General features: G+C 45.5%; 1 protein-coding gene across 24 annotated transcripts in view; it reads left to right on the top strand.

Annotated features, from left to right (window-relative positions):
• The window catches only part of LOC129548017 (uncharacterized), a 291,573-nt gene that overhangs the window by 34,958 nt on the left and 234,461 nt on the right, over positions 1-22,154 (top strand). For 7 of the 24 annotated variants that reach the window (XR_016036205.1, XR_016036203.1, XR_008684226.2 and 4 more), the window contains one exon: positions 12,640-12,807. Coding sequence is in view for 2 of the 24 variants with exons in the window: in XM_088831764.1 (XP_088687890.1) it covers positions 12,640-12,807 (168 nt within the window). In the remaining 22 variants the exon portion in view is untranslated. Of the gene's footprint in view, positions 1-912; positions 8,803-10,832; positions 10,906-11,295; positions 11,343-12,639; positions 12,808-17,775 lie in introns of all 24 variants that reach the window. The other 17 variants (XR_016036204.1, XR_016036202.1, XR_008684223.2 and 14 more) reach the window with 10 other exon arrangements.

Below are 22,154 nucleotides of genomic sequence, written 5' to 3'. Positions count from 1 at the left end.
ATTGGGATACTGGGGTGTATGTGGTAGAGTATATAAAATGTTTCTTGCTTTCAAGTAATTTATGACCTAGAGGAGGAGATGCAGTTATAAGCAGGTGACTAAACTGTAAGTGCAAATGTGTGCTTCTAACGGGTGCAAACCTCACACTCTTGGGATTGCAGGGAAAAGAGAGAGAGAGAGAGAGAAATATTCTTGAAGGTGGGACTGAGGGATATGTGAAAAGGCTTCAGGAAAGAAGTGGTACTTGAGCTGAAACTTAAATTTCAGGCAGAACAAAAGGCCAGTACCCCAAACCAAACAGTAGATATACTTGTTAAAAGTGGTTTCTGGATCCAGATGTTTTTTTAAAAAAGTTCCTCATTCAACTTTCAGCCAGTCCTCCATGACAGAGCTCTGGGATTTCACACGTGTTCTAATTATTGCTCTTTTTTTTTTCCCCTTTGGTAATTGCACAACTGAGCAACCAAGTTCTTCTCTAAGCTTCTCTTCAGGCCTGAAGATTTGCCGTATTTGGCATGCCTTGTTTCCGTCATCATCCTGATTAAACTAAGTTTATGAGACAGGCATCTTATCACTGCTATCAGCACTTTTGTTTCCTCATTTTCTGCTCATTTTCCCTAAATAATCAGAGCTAAGAGCTCTTAAATAGTCAAATAATCACCCTAGCAGTCACTCACATAACACTCACTAACACACTAAGCAATGTGGAAAATGGAACCATGGATGAGAAGACCCTATACTCTCATCACTTGGACCATCCGTTCAACTGCTCATGAACATAAACCTGATTTCTGTGTGTGAAGGATGATTTGGGGGTTTTGGAAGCAGAAAGCATGAATATGCAGATGATATAAATTCATTTATTCATTCATTCACTCCATAAATATTTATTAGATATCCACTCTCTGCTAGGCTCTGTTTCAGGGACTGGGGATGAAGCCACAATACCTATCAGGTTTCTGCCTTTGTGGGGCTTCCAGACCAGATGAGGGAGATGGACCATAAGCAAGTGAGCAAATCTATAAATAAGGTAAATTCAAATCACAGCAAGTAGGACTGCCAGGTCAAACATAATAGTGTTATGTTCAGTTAACATAAATTTTGGAGAAAAACAACTGTTTTTAGTGGATGTATTTTCCAAAATTACATTCTGTACTTTTATTTCTTAAGTCAGCCAACACTAGTCCTAAGAAAATAAATGAAGTAACTGGGATAGTGTATCATTCAGGGTTCTGCCAGAGGAAGAGAACCAGTAGGCTACCTGTTTTTAGAGATTTTTGCAAGGAATTGGCTTAAGAAACTATGAGTGTTGGATAAGCAATTCCAAAATCCACAGAGCCCGCTATCAGGAAGGGCAGGCTTGAAATCTTGGGAACAAGATGAAGTTGCTGTCCCTAGGCACAATTTCTTCTTGTTCTTCAGAGAAAACTCACCTCTGCTCTGAAGGCCTTCAACTGATTGAATCAGCACCCCCACTCCCTGCAAATTATGGAAGATAACCTTTCTTAAAGGAAACCGATCATAGACTCTAATCTACCAAATGTCTTCCCATCAACACCTACATTAGTGTTTTATTAAATAACTAGAGAATATAGCCTACCCAAGTGGGAGAAATATCAATAATCTCAGATATGCTGATGACACTACCCTTATGGCAGAAAGTGAAGAGGAACTCAAAAGCCTCTTGATGAAAGTGAAAGAGGAGAGTAAAAAGGTTGGCTTGAAGCTCAACATTCAGAAAACAAAGATCATGGCATCTGGTCCCATCACTTCATGGGAAATAGATGGAAAAACAGTGGAAACAGTGTCAGACTTTATTTTTTGGGGCTCCAAAATCACTGAAGATGCTGATTGCAGTCATGAAATTAAAAGACGCTTACTCCTTGGAAGGAAAGTTATGACCAACCTTGATAATATACTAAAAAGCAGAGACGTTACTTTGCCAACCAAGGTCCGTCTAGTCAAGGCTATGGTTTTTCCCGTGGTCATGTATGGATGTGAGAGCTGGACTGTGAAGAAAGCTGACCGCCGAAGAATTGATGCTTTTGAACTGTGGTGTTGGAGAAGACTCTTGAGAGTCCCTTGTACCGCAAGGAGATCCAACCAGTCCATTCTTAGGGAGATCGATCCTGGGTGTTCATTGGAAGGACTGATGCTAAAGCTGAAACTGCAATACTTTGGCCACCTCATGCGACGAGTTGACTCACTGGAAAAGATTCTGATGCTGGGAAATGTTGGGGGCGGGAGGAGAAGGGGACGACGGAGAACGAGATGGCTGGATGGCATCACCTACTCTGTGGATGAGTTTGAGTGCACTCCGGGAGTTGGTGATGGACAGGGAGGCCTGGCGTGCTGTGATTCATGGGGTCGCGGAGAGTCGGACACGACTGAGTGACTGAACTGAACTGAACTGAGTCTATAACTTACCTATCCTTCTGTCTTCTGTAACTTATGACAAGCACAGTGTGACCTGGCATCAGAAAGCTTGCACATTACAAAGATGGTTGCTTTGTTGTTTTCAAGTATTGATTAACTATCAAGGCAGTAATTAGCAAGTCTTCCCTTCCCCAACTTTTGGGTAATCCCTTGCTTGGGGACAGTGAGAAGGGAAGGGAAGTGAAGTGATATTCATCCAGTTGTGTCTGACTCTTTGCAACCCCATGGACTATGGCCCGCCAGGCTCCTCTGTCCATAAAATTCTCCAGGCAAGAATATTGGAGTGGCTTGCCATTTCCTTCTTCAGGGAATCTTTCCAACTCAGGGGTTTAACCTGAGTCTCCTGCATGCGGGCAGACTCTTTTATCATCTGAGTTACCGGTGAAGGGTAAAACAAGAAGGTGTTTTGTTTTGTTTTTTCTTCAACCCCCTTAGAAGATTGAGCCATTCATGCACAATTGCATCCCATGAACAGTTGTGCAGAAATATTCTAGAACCAAACTTGGTAGAGGATATTCTTCTCAAGAGGCTGGGATGCCAGATATTCACTTCCCTGGGCAACTTCTCCATCAGGCCGGGTTCTCCTGGAAGTAGATCTGGGGTAAGATCTCTGTGCAGGGTTGTTTATTTAGTAGTTCCTGGAAACATGGGTAGGAAGTGGAGAAGTGGGATGGGAAGGAGTGAGTTATCAAGCTGTTTACTTTCTAGGTGACTGGAGCTTAATTCTGCCGGTGAAACTCTGAGAAATGGTGTAAAACCCACATCTCCAAGGTTCTCAAACTAAGAGCAACAAGAAGGCTGGGTTATTGATCTACGGCCTCCCATCAGACTTTGACAGAGAGCTGCCCCTGACTATTTCTGTAAGAAGTTGCTAGATCTGTGTAACAAACTACTATGAATCGAGTGGCTGAAAGCAACAGGAAAGTGTTGTCTCACCGTTCCGAAGGCCGGAAGTCTGAAATTGAGGTGTGGGCAGGGCCAGGCCCCCTCTCGAGTGGTAAGGGAAGGGTCTGTTCCAGACAGCTCTTAACCTTTGGTCACCGCAGACACATTGCACGTGCTTGCGGATGCATCGCTCCAGTCCTGTCCTCAAGCGGCCCTCTTCCTGTGCGTCGTGTTGTCTTCCCTGGGTGCACGTCTGTCTCTGTGTCAGCCATATGGGGTTAGAGCCCACCCTAATAATCTCATTTTGTTACTTCTGCACAAAACCTGTTTCTATATAAGGTCACATTCCAAGGTGCTGGGAGTTACCTTTACGTGGGGATACAGACTCATACAACCCTGTCTACTCAGAGCTTGTGTCTGTAGTTGGGAGCAAGAAGGTGTATCCAGTAGGGATCCTGGCTTTGGATCTTTGGGGGTTCATTTCTGGTTTGGGGCTCCCTTGGGTTCCCTTTGGAAGAGCCAAGCTTTGAGTGTAGCCATATACAATGTTGTAGACAAGAGGGCCCATGTGGATAAATCCACACTGTCCAGACGGTCAGGTTACAAATCTCAGAGTCATCTCTGCTTCCTCTTTTCCTCTCTTTACTACTTGCAGTCCACGGCAAATACATCTATTCTAGCAAAGCTTTCTTTTTTTTTTTTTAAATCTGGAATCCATCCATTGATCTTCATCAGTGCCAGATTATATTCTCCCACCCAAAGTCATATGCTGAAGCCCTGCCTCATTCCCTTTAGAGGGATGCACCACATTTGCTGTTCAGTCTTAAGGTCAATTTTACCTTCCTTTTCTCTTGTCTTTCCCTTCCGCTCTTTTCCCCTCTCTTTTCCTTTTCTCTTCACTGCCTCCTCACTTCCTATGAATCCATAGCAGTCTGAAAATGTTGAAGTGTCGTAGGCATAGGGTATTTTAACAGAGTAACATTAATAGAAAGAATCTAGAAAGAAAGCTGGCCCAACTCAGACCCATCTTTGTTGACTTTGGCAAAATGAGGTTTAACCTTTCCAAACTTTCATACTTTGTCCTCCTGCTGGGCTTCTCTCTCACTGCCAGGCACATGTTTCTCTTGTGCTTGACCTTGCACCCATGGTGTCCCTTCCAAAACCATATATATATAGATAGAGAGAGGGAGAGAGGATCTGTAAATGCTTAGATATATAGAAAGGTGGGCAGATACATAGATAAATGATAGAAACTTTTCCCTCGCTACTTCTCCTGGGGTGGATTTGTTGTCCAGTCACTAAGTCATGACTGACTCTTTGCAGTCCGACCCCATGGACTGCAGCATGCCAGGCTCCTCTGTCCTCCACTATCTTCCAGAATTTGCTCAAATTCATGTCCATTGAGTCAGTGATGCTGTAACCTAACCATCCCATCCTCTGCTGCCCGCTTCTCCTTTTGCCTTCAATCTTTCTCAGCATCAGGGTCTTTTCCAATGAGTCAACTCTTCATATCAAGTAGCCAAAGTATTGGAGCTTCAGTCCTTCCAATGAATATTCAGGGTTGATTTCCTTTAGGATAGACTGGTTTGATCTTGCAGTCCAAGGGACTGTCAAGAGTCATCTCCAGCACCACCGTTTGAAGGCACCAATTCTTTGGTGCTTGGCCTTCTTTATGGTCCAATTCTCACATCTGTGCATGACTACTGGAAACATCATAGCTTTGACTATATGGACCTTTGTTAGCAAAGTGATGTCTCTGCTTTTTAATATGCTGTCTATGTTTATCATAGCTTTCCTTCCAAGAAGCAAGAATCTTTTGATTTGATGGCTACAGTCACTTTCTGCAGTGATTTTAGAGACCAAGAAAGTAAAATCTGTCACTCCTTCCATTTTTTCCCCTTATATTTTCTCCTAAAGTAATATCTGCTCCAAATCAGAGATACCAAGAAACTGGTTGAGGAGGGGTGCTTGAGCTGGAGTATGTGTTTGCCCAGCCAGGGCTATCTACCTGGAAAATACAGGAAAGGAGATGGACAGGATCCCACAATTCTCAAAGAGCCTGATTTCACTGCTGTGCCTCCCAACCAGTGATAAAAAACCAACAAAGACGGATTGGGGGCCCTGCATTTCCTGGGAGCCACTGGAGAGCATCAGTGGGTCAATGTCTGATAAGAGGTGTTTCATTCCCTCTTGGGTCGGTAATGCTGAGGAATCCATGGGTCTAGTCTATCATGGCAGACGCTGCCAATCCTCACCTAGACTAGACCTCCTCTCTCACCTGCTGACTTCCAATTGCCAGCACCTCTTATTTCTTTGCCTTGGAACTTTCTCTTGCTGTTGGAACCTCCTGTGAGCACACCCCAACTAATTCCTAATGGGTCTTGGTGTGTAAAATCCCAACTCCCTCACCTACTAGCTCTTTGAGTTTCTTCAGTGGGACTCAGCTGTAGACTCCCACACGGGTAACTGGCTTGAAAATACACCTTTTATTGACCGCTCACCCTTCCCTCTCATGTTTCCTGCTTGGCTACATGAAGGTGTTTCCATCCTTCTCAAATAAACTACCTGCATTCTAATAATTCTGTCTCAGGGAGAAAGTCTTCGCTACCACCACACACACACTAAAACAAGTTGACTTTGAACAGAGCCATAAAGTGTGGACTTTCCAATCAGGTAGACCCAGGGTTTAATTTTCACTCCACCAGAAATGAGCTGTGTATGGACAGTTATCTCTGAACTTCATCTGTAAGATTAGGATAATAATGCATCAGACTCCTAAAGTGGAAGAGGATTCAGTGAGATTACGCAAGAGATGTGCTAAGCCCAGAGCCTGGCTCTCTGTAAGTGCTCAATAAATGGTAACCAAGTTTTGTTTCATTTGTTGTTGCTAAATTTCCACTCTCTTGGCTTACCTCCAGTTGGGGACAGTAGCAGAGAATGCAGATGTTATGTACACTGGGCAGCAGCCAGAGGTTCAGGAGTTGGACAAGGGAATCCAGGCAACAAGGAAGCCCAAGATAAAGTCACATGCCATCAGGAGGGGCAGGGAAAGGAGGGGAGCCAAGGGCAGCGCTTCACAGGCTTCACTCCACATGCAAATCACTTGGGGAAATTGTTGAAGTACAAATTCTGATTCAGTGGGTCCGGGCTTCAGCCTGAGGTTCTGCGTTTCTAACAAGCTCCTGAGTGATGTCAGTGCTGCGGGTCGTCAGCCCACATGTGAAGTTACAAGGAACTAAGGTTTGGAGAGCAAATGTCAAAGCCAGGAGAAAAGAAGGATTGGAGGTTAGAGTACAAAACCCAAGTATGATCAAGGCCAGCCAATAGTATATTTGCATTATATTTTCTATCACTTATCTGGAGCTGTGCTGTCCAGCCCCATGTGGCTGTTGGCACTTCATCTTGATTGGGATGAGCTGGACATGTAGCATACACACTGGAATTTAGGTACAAAGGAGAGAATGTAAAATAATTTAATACTTTAAAAAATACCAGTTCATGTTTAAATGATAATATTTGGGATCTATTATGTTAAATATAATATATTACTAATTTAAATTTCACCTATTTCTTTTTACATTTTTTTTTTTTTTTTTACTGTCGCTATTAGAAAATTTTGAGTTACATTTGGGGCTTGCGTTAAATTTCTGTTGGCCATCACTGGTCTAGAAAGAGCCTCTTTCTCCCCCTCTCTCTGCTCTGCTGCCCAAGAATCCATCCTTAACAATTCCCGAAGTGCCTTGGGGAAAACTCAAGACTAGAGAGGTTCGTTGCTCTGAAGGGGAGACGGGCAAGCCCACAAAAGGGAGCTGTTTGGGAGGAACAAGGCAGAAACATGCCAAGTCATTCTCTGCAACAGCAGAACTATTGCCATGGGGCCAGCAGGGCGGCCTGGATCCCAGAGATGCCAGCCTGCCATGCTCCAGTGCCTTCTGTCTGGGCCTCTTCTGTCCTTTTGCAAGTTTTCCTCCCCATCCTGGGCGACAGGTAATTAGCAGGGCCAGCTGGCAACCTCCACCAGGCACTGTCGCCAGAGAGCCGGCAGCCGGCCTGCAATTACTGTAATCCTGGCTTGGTCTCCTAAAGAGAGCTCTATTCAGCTCTCCCTCTGCAAGTTGGCTCTGGGTGATGGGGCTCGTAACCTCTACATTCTCAGGGTGTCTCTTGGCAATGAAAGGCCTACAGAAGAAAGTCCCCAGTGTGCAGACCTGCCACAGGCTTCCCTTGGTAAATAACCGGGCAGCTGGGCATAAGTCACTGCCTGTTGGCAGCACGGGGAGACGTTATTTGAAATGTCTCGCCCAAGCCATCTATTCCTCAGATAGCTGCTTTTGCGTGTTCCCAGTATCTCCTCTTTCAGAAAAGCATTTCTCAGAACCGACCACCAGTCTTTTCAGCTCCAGGAAGCTTGTCCAGGGCAGATCCTGGTTACCTCAGAAATACATTAAGAAGAATGCTTGAAAATCCATTAATCTTAGCTTCCATGAAATGAGAAGGAAATGAGAAGAAAGGCTATTTTATCAAGTTGGGGCCTACAGGCAAAGCCAGTCTGCAAAGAGCAGAAAGATCTTCCTGGTCACCGCACTAATATTTTAGCTTCTCAAGCCTCAGTCTTCTCATAAGAAAAATGGGTTTAGTTACAGGGGCATTACAGAGATGAATGCAACATTCTGTGTGACAGGTTCAGCATGGCAAGCACATGAACATGAGTAGTAAAACTAAGTGCAATAATAGGGAATAAACTCAAAGAAGCAAGACAGATGGAATGCGTGTAGGTGTTCCAAACTGGAATGTTCCAAACTGGAGCAGTGAGGTTTAATGGCAGGGGCTCCTTTTAACACCCAGTCACCTTGAAAGTCTGTCCATACTACATTATCTGTGAGGTCTGGTACAACATGCAGGGCTTCTTGTTCAAAATTCAAGAAAAAGGTGCTATTGAAGGTTCTAATACAGAAAACTTTTTCCACTCTTCCACAGTCTATCTCTATTTTTGTATCTCTCTCTGGCTATCTTCCCCTATGTTTCTATTTCCTACTTAATGTCCCACTCCTTTGGGCAGGGAGGTGCTCACCTGGCCATTGCAGACCATCTCAGGTACCTGGGATGTACCACTCAGCACATGCAAGCATTCACTCCCACACCCCCTCCCTCTATCTCAGATTTCCTCTCCCAGCAGCCACCAGACCTATGCCCTATGCCCCAGCCAGGGACAAAGAAGTCAGTTCTCAACCTGCAGAGGATAGGCAATCACATGCTGGGACACATCCAGTGTGAATGTGGGTGGGTAAGAGACTGGGCCCTGCCAAGAGGCCGATATCAGACGTGCCATGGCACTGCTGCATCTTGCCCTGCCCTTAGGTGCTCCCCAATCTTGACTTTTCCTGTTACCAGAAAACTGAGCTCTCCTCTCGGTGTGTTTTGAGCCAAAGGACACAATGAAGCCAAAGATCTGGAGAAGAAAGGATTTATTACTTGCAGCAAGTAAGTAGAATACCGGGGAACTTTCTCAAAGTTGTTGTCTCCCCAACAGAATTGGGAAAGTTTCAAGCTAAGGGTGCATGCATATTCCTGAAGGGGCTTGGGCAGTAGACATAGTCCAAGTCTTAGATGACTGAAGTCCTGAGAGTCAGAAAAAGTCAATACATCATCCCTTGGGTTCTAGGTGATCTGGTCGTTGAGTACTTCAGGCTAATCTTTACCCTTGACTCAGAACTGGGAGTCTTTACAATCGATATATTATCTTTGCTATTGTTACTTCTCTTGCAGACAATGTTTCTGCATTCAATGTTCCCTTAAGACAATTAATTATGACACAAGGATGAGCACTGCTTGCAGGGTTATTTCACAAAATGGCTTAGGTCAGAAATGGCTTCTCTTGTGTCAAGAATGCTGTGACTGGTTCTCTTTCTCTGGGGACCACCTATCCTATCTCCTTACATGCCCATGCACCCCTTTAAGCCTCTGTCAGGACAAAGGGCAGCATGGATTGCTTGGGGGAGTGGGGTCAGGGAGCCAGGTGGTGGGGTGGCTGTAATCACTGGGCAGTGGCGGGGAGGGGGAGGCCAAGCAGGTCTCTGGTGTCACAGAGTCAAGAGCCAGGCAGCAGAGTACTCGTCCTAGGGAGACAGAGAGATGGAGACGCAGCAGGAGGCAGGACCACAGGTGCCCCGTGGTCCTATTAGAACTGACATATAAAACCCCAAGGGCTTCTCTGGTGGCTCATATGGTGAAGAATCTGCCCGCAATGCGGGAGACTCGGTTTTGACCCCTGGGTTGGGAAGACCCCTGGAAAAGGGAATGGCTACTCACTTCAGTATTCTTGCCTGGAGAATTTCATGAACACAGGAGCATGGTGGGCTGCAATCCATGGAGTTGCAAAGAGTCAGACACAACTGAGCAACTCACACACACACACACACACCCAAATCACACATGTAATTATCAGCACTTTCAAGATGGTGACTATTAAGCATTATATGGCTCAGGGGAGGGTACCTTTCAGGGTGGCATTGTGTGACTGCAGTGCTTGAATGCCCTTGAAGCCAGCTCTGGAAGAGATGGATGTCATGTAATAATTTGACATCATGTTTCCTATCACAGGTAGAGCCTGGCCATCAGATCCCACCTCTACCTGTCACTAGTTCTGTGACCTTGGGCAAGTCCTTTAACCTGTCCAAGCCTTGGTGTATGCATCCATAAAATGGGATAAATGATAGAACCCAACTCATAGAGTTGTTGCAAAGATTATAGATGTTGCAAATAGGGTTTAGCTTGGTGCTTGGCATAAAGCAGAGCCTTAGAAACTGTTAGCTGTTGCTCGCAAAGTGACTTTGAAAGAGAGGCATCCTTTTCCCCATTTATCTCTTGAAGAAGGAGTTATTCACACTTTTCCAAGGCTCAGGGATCCTCCATTTCCTTTCTTACCAGGACCTGGTGAATGGCTGAATGAAACAAACCAATGGGCAGGGTTCCACCAACATAAATTAGAAAGTAGACGACTTAGCCACACCCAGACTTTTGTGCTAGCAAAGCATTACTCCTGTCACAGATTCAGCTTGGCCCAGTCTTCTAAGAGAAGCTGGAAGGCAGTGTTATGGCTTCTATCTAGGCTTACCTGTCTCTTCTCACAAGCTGATTTCACTCAGTTTTCCCGAGGTCTTCTCTAAACTCCCTCTGAGAACTTAAACTCTATCACCATCTGCATGACCTTGATGAACCACATCTAATAGTTTCTCTTAGGTGTTTAGTGACATTCTTTTTACTAGAAAGTCAGCTCCCTGAGGACAAGGTCTGGGTCTGGTTTTACATAGTGTTGAATCTCCCAGTGCCTAGCATGATCCCTGACTTGTGGGAGACAATAAATGTTTGTCAAATCAGTGGAAGGGTGGATGGATAAAAGGACAGGTAGAAGGAAGAGATGGGTCTATTTTGTGAACTCTGAGTTCTATCCCAGCTCTGATGGTCTGTTATGCTCTAAGTCCACTTCATTGTTTCTGCTTCTTCCCTTGAAGGATAAAGTTGGAAACTTCAGGGCCTCCTCTTCCATGATGGGCCTGCAGGAGGAAACCAGATCAGAAGTGTAGGGTGAGTTGGTTTACTGTCCCCGATTTAATGAGGGATTGAGAGCTGGATCTACTAGTGCCATCTTGGTCTTAGTGAAGCTTTTCTTCCAGGTCACATTACCTCTTATGTATCTATGACCCCCACTCCATTCCCAAGGTGCTAGGGATCACCAAGGGTCTCAGGGACTGAAACAAATTCTCTGGTCAAAGAAGAGCTGTCGTCCTCCTGTATGATTGTGTGGCAACCTGTCCATGAGTGTTCCCCAGCAGATGGCCATGAGAAGGGCAACTGACTGGGCTGCCATGTGACTCCCTGGCATTGGAATGGATGGCAGAACTCCCAGAGACCCAGAGTTTCTTGATCTCACTTAGCTGCTGTCTCCATGGTTCTCCTTCTCCCTCTTTCCTCCAGGGGTGGAATCTTAAACTTTTATGGCATTGGGGACAAAAATGTGTTCTGTAAGTATACATGGAAATATTGCTTTAAATTTAAACCCATAGGTGTTTTTAACTCAATAGTCAGAACCCTCCCTTCCCCCAGTTTATTTTCTGATTCCATAGCATTGCTTCTTCCCAAGGCAGTGGGTGATTCAGTGTATCTGCGCAAACTAGGGAGAAAAATGGTTAGGCTAAGGATTGCTTTTCAAACTTGAATGTGCATGTCAGTCCCCTGGGGATCTTGTTCAACTACAGTTTCTGATTCAGTAGGTCTGTGGTAGGTCTGAGACAACGTTTCTAACAAACAAAGTGATACCAATGAGTAAGGCCCAAGATGGTCACTTCAAATAGCAAGATTCTACAGGGGAGAAAAGTGAAATCCTAAGAGGGATGAGCAAGGAAAATTAGATACATCATACAATAATAGAATATTAGATGATTCTAATACTTCAAGACATTCTTATACCTCACACAGACTTGAGTTCTAGGAACAAGTTTGGTAAAGAGAGAGAGAGAGTTGTGTGTAGCCAACTGGTCAAATCCTTTGGTTTTGCTTCAAAGAGGGACTGAATACCAGACAGTGAAGAGTTGTTGTCAGTTGTCCATTTGCACAGCCAGGGGAGGTCATAGGGTCTAAAGAGGAAAACTCAGGTACTGTTGCAGTGAAGCATTTTCTCATGGCTCCAAGAGATTACCATTCAGAGACAGGATGGGAACTGCCTGAGTTCCCTACCCTGGGCTCTTTTTTAGATTAAAAACAAGAGTTGGCCCTCTTCCTGTCCATCTGCCTGCCAGCTGGACAGCACTTTGCTTGCCCTGCTGCTCTCATACACAGCTTCCCAAAAGCTCTGAGCTAATTGGAGCTGAGACAGGGAGATGACTTTGGGCTTGAAGTGGCATTGTACTCCCAGTTCTTGGCAAGGATCCAGAGCCAAGGGATCATTTAGGACAACAGAAGAGAGAGGCATGAGGGCTCTCGAGTGGCCAACACTCACAATTCAGAGTCTAGTGGGCTTGGACTTTGGGGCCACCAGAAGGATGGATGGCATCTTTCACAGGCTTCATATTGTCCTTTATTTTATAAAGCCAGGAGGCAGTGACAGCCGCAAATGGATTAGATGCTCAAGAGCCCTTCTGAGCCACTTCTCCTCCATCCGTTGGGATCTTCAGTTCAAAGACCCACAAGAGTCCTTGCACGTTTCTCTTCAAGCCATACTCCAGCCAGTTTCTAAATCCTTCCAGAGAAAAATTAAGGAGGGCTTCAGAGAAGACTGTATCTGCTCAGCTAATGAATAAAGATCTTTGCTTGTTTTCCTAGGTGAAGGTCAGAATTGAGGTTTTGCTTGACTCTCCAGCTAATCAATCCTGGGTCAGACTGCAAACCCAAATGCCTACAGGGGCCAGCAGGAAGCATAAAGGTGCCAAGAGGAATGCATATGAGAAAACCAGAAGAAGGGGGCAGTTTCAGCTGACGGCTGTCATGTGGGTATGTGGCTCAGCTTTCTCAGGGCCTGGGCCTTGGGGGGAGATTCTTTTTTTTAATAGTACTAATCACAGGATTGATAAAATATGTAGAATGTGCCACACATTGCTCTCAGAACTTTGCATATTTTACGTTATTTGGTTCTCCATGGCACCAGGACAAAGGTATTATTATTATCACCCCCATTCGGCACATGAAGAAACTGAAGCCCAGGGAGATTAAGCAACTTGCTCAGATCTTTCACCTGGGAAAATGGCAGAGCTAAGATTTGAAATAGGCAATGTGGCCCCAAGTCATAATCCACGTTCCTAACCACCATGCTCTATGGCTGGTCAGAAAAGAAACTATTAGATTCTGCAGGTTCATACTTGTATTTTCTATTGATGTATAACAAGTTAACTGCAAATTTAGGGGCTTAAAACTGCACCTTTTTATTAGTTTACCATTGTATAGATCAGAAATTGATGTCAACTTAATTGAGCTCTTTGCTTAGGGTCAGAATTAAGGTGACAAGTAGGCCGGGCTCTTATTTCAAGGCTCCAGGGAGGAATCAGCTTCTAAGGTCATTCACATTGTTGACAGAACTTGGTTCCTTGTGGGTGTACAGTTGGATGCCCCTTTCCCTGCTGGGTATAGGCCTGGGGGGTATCTTAGCTTCTTGAAGCTGTTCTTGGGTGGTTAAACATAACCCAGTCCATCTTCAAAGTGAAAAACAGCCTGTCAAATCCTTCTTGTGCTTTGAATCTCTCTACTTCCCTTCTGCTACAGCCAGGGAAAGCTCTTAGCTTTTAAAGAACTCATTTGTTTGGTTTGGTCCACCCAGATACTTGCCTTAATTAGGCCACTGACTTGGGAATTAAAGTTAATTCCATCTACAAAATATTTTCAGATTCCTGTTTGATTGAATAACAGGGGATGGGCCTCTTGGGGGTAGGGCCGTGTTTAGGTTTCTGCTTACCATAGCACTTTAAAAAGTGTTAAAAGTCTTGTTTATGGCAGACAAAACATCTAAGGAAAGGGGTTTGGGGTTTCTAACCTTTGGTCCTTTCTTTTCTTTATCCAACAACTGATTGCTCACTGAATGCTAGCACTATGTTCTGCCCTGGGAATAAAGCAGCAAGCAAGACAGACAACCTCACCCTTGAACTCCCAGATTCTATGTCACTAGGGCATCCATGGGAGTCCCCTTGGTGAAGTGACGGTCACCATCCCTGGGCTTACTCTGCTGGAATATTTGTTTGTCTTCAATTTCATGCCCCACAAACCCTGTTTGTTTTTACTCTCTGTCCTGAATATTCATGACCACAAACGGCTCAGATTCCCTAATCAGTCTTCCATGTGAGCCACATTCAAACAGGGACCACATCTAACACCCCTGTTCTGATGTCTTGGCCAAAGCAAATAGAATTACAAATGAGCAGGAGCCTGCTAAATTCCCAGTCCCTTGAGATGGCTGCTCTAGACAGGAAAACTGAAGTCCCAGGAGCAGGACACCAGATGCTGGTGGTGCTGGGAGAACAACAAGAGATGGGGTAGTTTCCCAACTGCTAATTTCTGTGAGCCCTGTGGTTTGAGATATCAGTAGGGAATTTCTCCCTCCATTTTGGGCTTAATATTCCTGAGATCTTGAGCTGTTACCTGCTACTAAAATATGCTTATGCACAGCCAAATGGTCTGATCCAATATGCACAGCCTTGTGGTTTAATATTCTCATTGGTTTGATTTCATTAGTATTTACTGAACTCCTTGCATTAGATGTTTTAGGAGTTTAACTCATTTCCTTACCTGACATCCTCCTACCTTTCTGTGTATATATTCTGCCTCCATGTCACATTCTATATGGCCCAGAAATACATCTGTATATTTAAAAAATATATCATGTGCCAACATCCCTCCAAGTGTAATATCCAGGAGGAAACAGAATAGTGCAGATGGGGCCTCAGCAATGACCTTCTGTTTTGGAATTACCTGTCTTTCCTTTCTCCATGTTCTTCTTAACACGGAGTCCCCAGTGTTGGGATCACTGTGAGGATAAAGCCAGATCCCAAGGGAACAGTTGCACTCGACTGAGAATCATCTCTCTTCTCTTGACTCCTGGGAGAATGTGGCCAGTCTCCCTGTCAGATCAGATCAGATCAGTTGCTCAGTCGTGTCCGACTCTCCGCGACCCCATGAATCACAGCACGCCAGGCCTCCCTGTCCATCACCAACTCCCGGAGTACACTCAAACTCATGTCCACAGAGTCGGTGATGCTATCCAGCCATCTCATTCTCCGTCGTCCCCTTCTCCTCCCGCCCCCAACCTTTCCCAGCATCAGGGTCTTTTCCAGTGAGTCAACTCGTCGCATGAGGTGGCCAAAGTATTGCAGTTTCAGCTTTAGCATCAGTCCCTTCAATGAACATCCAGGATTGGTCTCCTTTAGAATGGACTGGTTGGATCTCCTTGCAGTATAAGGGACTCTCAAGAGTCTTCTCCAACACCACAGTTCAAAAGCATCAATTCTTCGGCGATCAGCCTTCTTCACAGTCCAACTCTCACATCCATACATGACCACGGGAAAAACCATTGCCTTAACTAGACGGACCTTGGTTGGCAAAGTAATGTCTCTGCTTTTTAATATACTATCTAGGTTGGTCATAACTTTCCTTCCAAGGAGCAAGCGTCTTTTAATTTCATGGTGATTTCATGCAATCACCATCTGCAGTGATTTTGGAGCCCAAAAAAATAAAGTCTGACACTGTTTCCACTGTTTTTCCATCTATTTCCCATGTAGTGATGGGACCAGATGCCATGATCTTTGTTTTCTGAATGTTGAGCTTCAAGCCGGGCTTCCCTGCTGGCTCAGAGGTTAAAGCGTCTGCCCCCAATGCGGGAGACCCGGGTTCGATCCTTGGGTCGGGAAGATCCCCTGGAGAAGGAAACGGTAACCCACTCCAGTATCCTTGCCTGGAGAATCCCATGGACGGAGAAGCCTGGTAGGCTACAGTCCACGGGTCGCATAGAGTCGGACACGACTGAGCGACAGAACGGAACGGAACGGAGCTTCAAGCCAACCTTTTCACTCTCCTCTTTCACTTTCATCAAGAGGCTTTTGAGTTCCTCTTCACTTTCTGCCATAAGGGTAGTATCATCTGCATATCTGAGGTTATTGATATTTCTCCCGGCAATCTTGATTCCAGCTTGTGCTTCTTCCAGCCCAGCGTTCCTCATGATGTACTCTGCATATAAGTTAAATAAGCAGGGTGACAATATACAACCTTGACGTACACCTTTTCCTATTTGGAACCAGTGTGTTGTTCCATGTCCAGTTCTAACTGTTGCTTCCTGACCTGCATACAGGTTTCTCAAGAGGCAAGTCAGGTGGTCTTGGATTCCCATCTCTTTCAGAATGTTCCACAGTTTATTGTGATCCACACAGTCAAAGGCTTTGGCATAGTCAATGAAGCAGAAATAGATGTTTTTCTGAAACTCTCTTGCTTTCTCCATGATCCAGCGGATGTTGGCAATTTGATCTCTGGTTCCTCTGCCTTTTCTAAAACCTGCTTGAACATCTGGGAGTTCACGGTTTACATACTGCTGAAGCCTGGCTTGGAGAATTTTGAGCATGACTTTACTAGCGTGTGAGATGAGTGCAATTGTGCGGTAGTTTGAGCATTCTTTGGCATTGCCTTTCTTTGGGATTGGAATGAAGACTGACCTCTTCCAGTCCTGTGGCCACTGCTGAGTTTTCCAAATCTGCTGGCATATTGAGTGCAGCACTTTCACAGCATCATCTTTCAAGACTTGAAATAGCTCAACTGGAATTCCATCACCTCCACTAGCTTTGTTAGTAGTGATGCTTTCTAAGGTCCACTTGACTTCACATTCCAAGATGTCTGGCTCTAGGTCAGTGATCACGTTATCGTGACTATCTTGGTCGTGAAGATCTTTTTTGTACAGTTCTTCTGTGTATTCTTGCCTCCCTGTAGGGTCCCCCTTTTGAGTCCAGCGTGCTAGGGATCGTAGGCAGAGCACCACAGTTTTATTTGCGCAGAGATTTGATAGTCCTATGAGGAGAGCTGATCATCAGCACTGCGTGAGACTCAGAGGACTAAAACTGGAAGAGGAAAAAGAGTGGAAGTTGGAAGCACATCCCTGAGCCTCCACGACGGTGCTGTTTGCAAGCACGGTGCCTTGCGTGGGCCTGTATCATCTTACTGAGTCCTCACAGTCACCCCAGAGGTGGGTCCTATGAATACCAGCACTTTAAAGACAAAGATACTAAGGTTCAAAGGAATTAGGCATCTGCCCAAGGAAATATAGGTAGCAAGCCTCTGTGCCCAGGTGGCAGAGAGTCAAGACTTCTGAAGACCCTCTGGGAACATGGCTTTCTATCAGCTGGGGGAGATCATCCACTGAGAACACTGAGGAGCAGAGTTCCTCTCCTTCCCAGCCCAGCCTTCTAGTCTCAGGGGAACAGGAGGGGGAATCTTTAATACTGAAACAAATGAACAAATAAATAAGACTTTAAAAACACTTTCAATATTATCATTTGAGGGGGCTAGCTGGGAACAGAGAGATGAGCCCTGAACATCTCCCAGGAGAGAGTGCTCATGGTTTTACTTTGTTTTAATTTTCTCTCCTGATGAAAAATTTGCCATGGTTAGAGAGGCACTGAATAAACAGAACTGTGACTGATGTTTTCCAATTTCCCTAGTGGAGTCCACATTTATTTTTTTAGAGTCCCATCCATATTTTGACAGCTTCAATGTGGTTGCCCCTCTGGGAGGCTGTGGTGACGGTTGGGATCCCCGACCTCTCCCTTTCCCCACATGGCCAATGCTATCAAGGGCCCAAAGGGTCAGGAATTGGTGGGGGGAATGAGGGCGACAGCATTGGGGTCCCACCAGATGCCATCAGCACTCATCTCTATCTGTGAAGGTGGCCACCAAATGATGCTGGGGCTCTGCTCATGTGTGTTCTCCTTTTAGGACAGAGATTCTGGGCAGGACAGACAGTGAAGTCTTTGGAAGGCTGCTGTGGACTGAATGGTGCTGGAGAAGACTCTTGAGAGTCCCTTGGACTGCAAGGAGATCCAACCAGTCCATTCTAAAGGAGATCAATCCTGGGTGTTCATTGGAAGGACTGATGCTAAAGCTGAAACTCCAATACTTTGGCCACCTCATGCAAAGAGTTGACTCACTGGAAAAGACTCTGATGCTAGGAAAGATTGGGGGTGGGAGGAGAAGGGGACGGCAGAGAATGAGATGGCTGGATGGCATCACCGACTCGACGGACCTGAGTTTGAGTGTACTCCGGGAGTTGGTGATGGACAGGGAGGCCTGGCGTGCTGTGATTCATGGGGTCACAAAGAGTCGGACACGACTGAGCGACTGAACTGAATTGAACTGAACTGAACATTCATATGTTGAAATCCTAACCCCCACAGTGATGGTATTAGGAGGTAGAAGCCTCTGGGAGGTGATTAGACCATAAGAGAGAACACAGCCCTCATGGATGGGATTAGTGCCCTTATGAAAGAGGCCCTAGAGAGCTCCCTCATCCCTTCCACCACAGGCAGACACAGTGAGAACAGCCGTCTATGGCCCAGGAAGTAGGCTCTCAGCAGATACTGAATCTTCTAGTACCTTGATCTTGGACTTCCCAGCCGCCAAAATCCTGAGAAATAATTTTCCATTGTTTATCAACCACCCATTCTATGGTATTTTTTATAATAGCAGCCTGGATGGACTAAGACACACCCTCCACTGATATGAATGGATAGACCACACCCAGCTCTGCACACTCCAGTGAGATAACTAGAGGTGTTATCTCTATTATCTCCCAGGGCTCACCCAAGGAATGAGCCCCCAAAAGGAGGTTACTTGATAATGCCTTCCTACCTGCTCCTTTCCCTTTCCCTACTCACTGCCTCCCCACAACCCTGGTGCTTCCTCCCAAACAAACTGTACTCGAATCTTTGCCTCAAGGCCTGCGTCTAGGAAAAAGGCTTTATGGCAGAGAGGACTCTGGGGAAATCCAAACTGGAAAGCAACAGTCAGAAACCTAGCAGAGAGTAACCACAATAACATCAGAGGGGAAGGTTCAGGAAAGACCCACCCAGAAGCACAAAGGCAGAGGAGGCCTTGATTCAGAGGGTCAGTGTCTGCCAGAGGAGTCTCTCTGTTCTCATACAGTCAGAGGCCTGAAGGCCCTTCTCAGAAGTGCACCCACCGTCTGCCTTCATCCTGCTTGGCCTTTTCTGGTGGGTGGGCAACATGCCAGGAAGTCCAGCTGGTCTAAAGTTGAGATCCCCGTGGCTGGTATGTGTTGTGCGTGTGCGCAGGCCTGGGAGCTGACTTAACACAATAAAAAGACCAAGGATTAGCCTCAGCCTCCCCTGGGAGGGGCACAAATGGGGTAACATGGGCAAGTCGCCCGTCCTGGCAGCAGAGACAGATGCAGAGTTCAACAAGAATTACTGGCAAGATTCTCCCACTTGTTCACGCTTGGCATAACATATTCAAAGCCCCAGTCTTACTATGCCTTTCCTTCTGAGTCAGAATATGTCAGAATCAATGCCATGACCTGGGCCTTTTTCCCCTCCACTCACAGATTGAGGCTCCCTAATCCCTCCAACTCCATTCCCTCTGTACCCCATCTTTCTGCTCTTCTCCATAAGGATCCCTCCTCAGTACACAGGTTCTCTGCAGTCATGGTCTAGATTCACTAAGCAGCAGGCCTAAGTGCTGTAAATGAGGATCAAATTAAATTCTGTTTAAAATCCCATTCGGAGAAGGCAATGGCAAGCCACTCCAGTACTCTTGCCTAGAAAATCCCATGGATGGAGGAGCCTGGTAGGCTGCAGTCCATGCGGTCGCTAAGGGTCAGACATGACTGAGCGACTTCACTTTTCACTTTTTACTTTCACACATTGGAGAAGGAAATGGCAACCCACTCCAGTGTTCTTGCCTGGAGAATCCCAGGGACGGGGGAGCCTGGTGGGCTTCCATCTATGGGGTCACACAGAGTCGGACACGACTGAAGTGACTTAGCAGCAGCAGCAGCAGCAAAATCCCATTTAGCGTCATTTTTTCAGATGAGAACACTAAATGCACAGAAAGGCTGAATAAGAGGCCCAGGGTCACACAGCTAGTGTGGTCCATTAGGGATTTGATGTCAGGATTGGTTACCTCTGAAACTTGGGTTCTTACCTGCTCTGCTCTTTTGTCTCCTGGAAGTTTGTTCAGTTGCAGGCGTAAATATCTGAAGTAGGTGGCAATTCTAATTGGACCTGGAATTTGTAAAGCACTTTACTGTTGACAAAGCCCTTAAATCTCTTTGATGTACCTCTCACCATGACTCTGTGATCTGGATAAGAATTATTAGGCTGCAGTGCTCAGGGCAGTGGGTAAACAGTAGCCACTGGTAGTAGCAGCATCATGCTCCTTTCACATGTGAGGAAACTAAGCCTCAGTTCAAGTGCCTTGGCAGAGACACCCAGTGAGCGAGGAACTATGTGTTAGGACCTGCACGTAGCTTGCCCTCTCTCTCTTTCTCTCTGCCCAGTGACCAGTCTGGTACATTCTCCCAGCAAGTCCCTGGACCCCTGCTCTCTTCTTCAAAGCCTGTTGACTGATTTTCAGCAGAATGCATGGGGCTTTCAAGAAAGCATTTATTCCCTACTCTCAGCTCAGCATGGAAATCAGAAACAGAATGTCAAAAACACAAAGGGTTCAGGTTGCACTGCTGCTGGAATGCAAAATCAGGAAATTTTGCTTCCTTCTCTTGAGAGGTTGTAACAAGATGGCTAGAAATTAACTTGGAATTTTCTGGGGCATGGGAAGGAGACAGTAGTACCGAAAAGGTTCATCGGGGCCTGCTCTGATTGGAAAGCTGGTTCCATGCTAAGTGATGCTGTGTGGACTTGTTTTTCCCACAATATTGGTTGGGGAGCCCACAGGGGTGAGGAGGGAGAAAAGAAAAGGTTTGATAATGTTATGGTCCACATTTCCTATCTTTCCAATGTAAGAGCTTGACTATCCCCAGCAGTTGTTCTTCCCTGAAGGTGACTTTGCCCCCCAGGGGACATTTTTGGTTGTTACAAATAGGGCATGGGGGGTGACAATTTGGTAGATAGAGGCTGGACATCCTTCATGCTCAGGACAAATCATCTGATCAAATGTCAGTAATGCCAAAGTATCTTGAATATTCTTCCCAAATTAATCCTACCATCAGAGAGCAGTGGAAACAGAAAACATATACTGTGTTTGGAGGGTGCCAAGGTGACGTATCTTTGAAGTGTTTTATCTGAAAATTGCAGAGTGTTACTCTGATATTGTGATTTATAATAAAAAATTTATATTTGGTCTTTATCCCTTTTCTTATCATAGAACTCCTAAAATTCTTGGAATTTCCTATGCTGAGATCTATAAAGATGCCTTTTGTTGTATTAATTAGGTGACTTTGCAGAGGTGCCTCCAAATGGGTGAGTGGGGAGTTGGTTGCCGGGGAGTCAGCCAGTGATTAGAGGACTGGAACTCCAGGGAGGTGAGTGGGGCTGGAGACTGAGCTGAGTCACCAATGGTCAGTGATTTAACCAAACTTGTCTATGTAATGAAGGCACCATAAAACCCCAGAAAGGGCTAGGTTTGCAGAGCTTCTGGGTTGATGAATACACAGAGGTGCTGGGAGGGTGGCGTGCTTTGCCCATCTGGCTATTTCTGAGTCATATCCTTTTATAATAAATGCATGACCTAGCAGATAAAATGTTTCTCTAAGCTACCTTGGCAAATTAATGGAACCCGTGAAAGGGGTTGTTGGAATCTCCAGTCTGTAGAAGTAGAGGATGGTTGGACCTCTCACCTTTAGCTGGTTGGTCAAAATCCCACAGATGACAACCTGGATTTGCAATTGGCCTCTGAAGTGGGGGCAGAGGGGGCAGCCCCATGGAACTGAACCCTTAACCTGTGGGATCTGATGCTCTTTCCAGGTAGTGTCAAGAGTTGAGTTGTAGGACCCAAGAGAATTGTTCGGTGGTTCTGGGAAAACCCACAAATTGAACTTGTTGTAAGAATCCTAATTACACTATATGTTAATTCACAATACATTCATTTATCTTTTCATTCATTTAACTAAGCTTGACTGAGCATTTTTGCTCTGTGCCTATGTGCCATGCCTGTGTTACACAAAAATTGAGTTTAACTCTTGATGAGTGTTAAGCCTGAAGATACAACCAAACCAAATATCAGGAGAAGGAAGAATTTTTTACATGTAGCAAGTCAGACACTGGGGATTTTTCTTGACGCAGTGTCTCCCTGAACAGCAAAATTGGGGACCTTTAAGCTGTGGGTACATGCATATCCATGAA

Source organism: Moschus berezovskii, chromosome 24 (assembly GCF_049115385.1).
Source record: "Moschus berezovskii isolate FMDL1 chromosome 24, NW_MosBer_1.0, whole genome shotgun sequence".
Classification (NCBI taxonomy): Eukaryota; Metazoa; Chordata; class Mammalia; order Artiodactyla; family Moschidae; genus Moschus; species Moschus berezovskii.
This window is presented reverse-complemented; position numbering and strand designations above follow the sequence as displayed.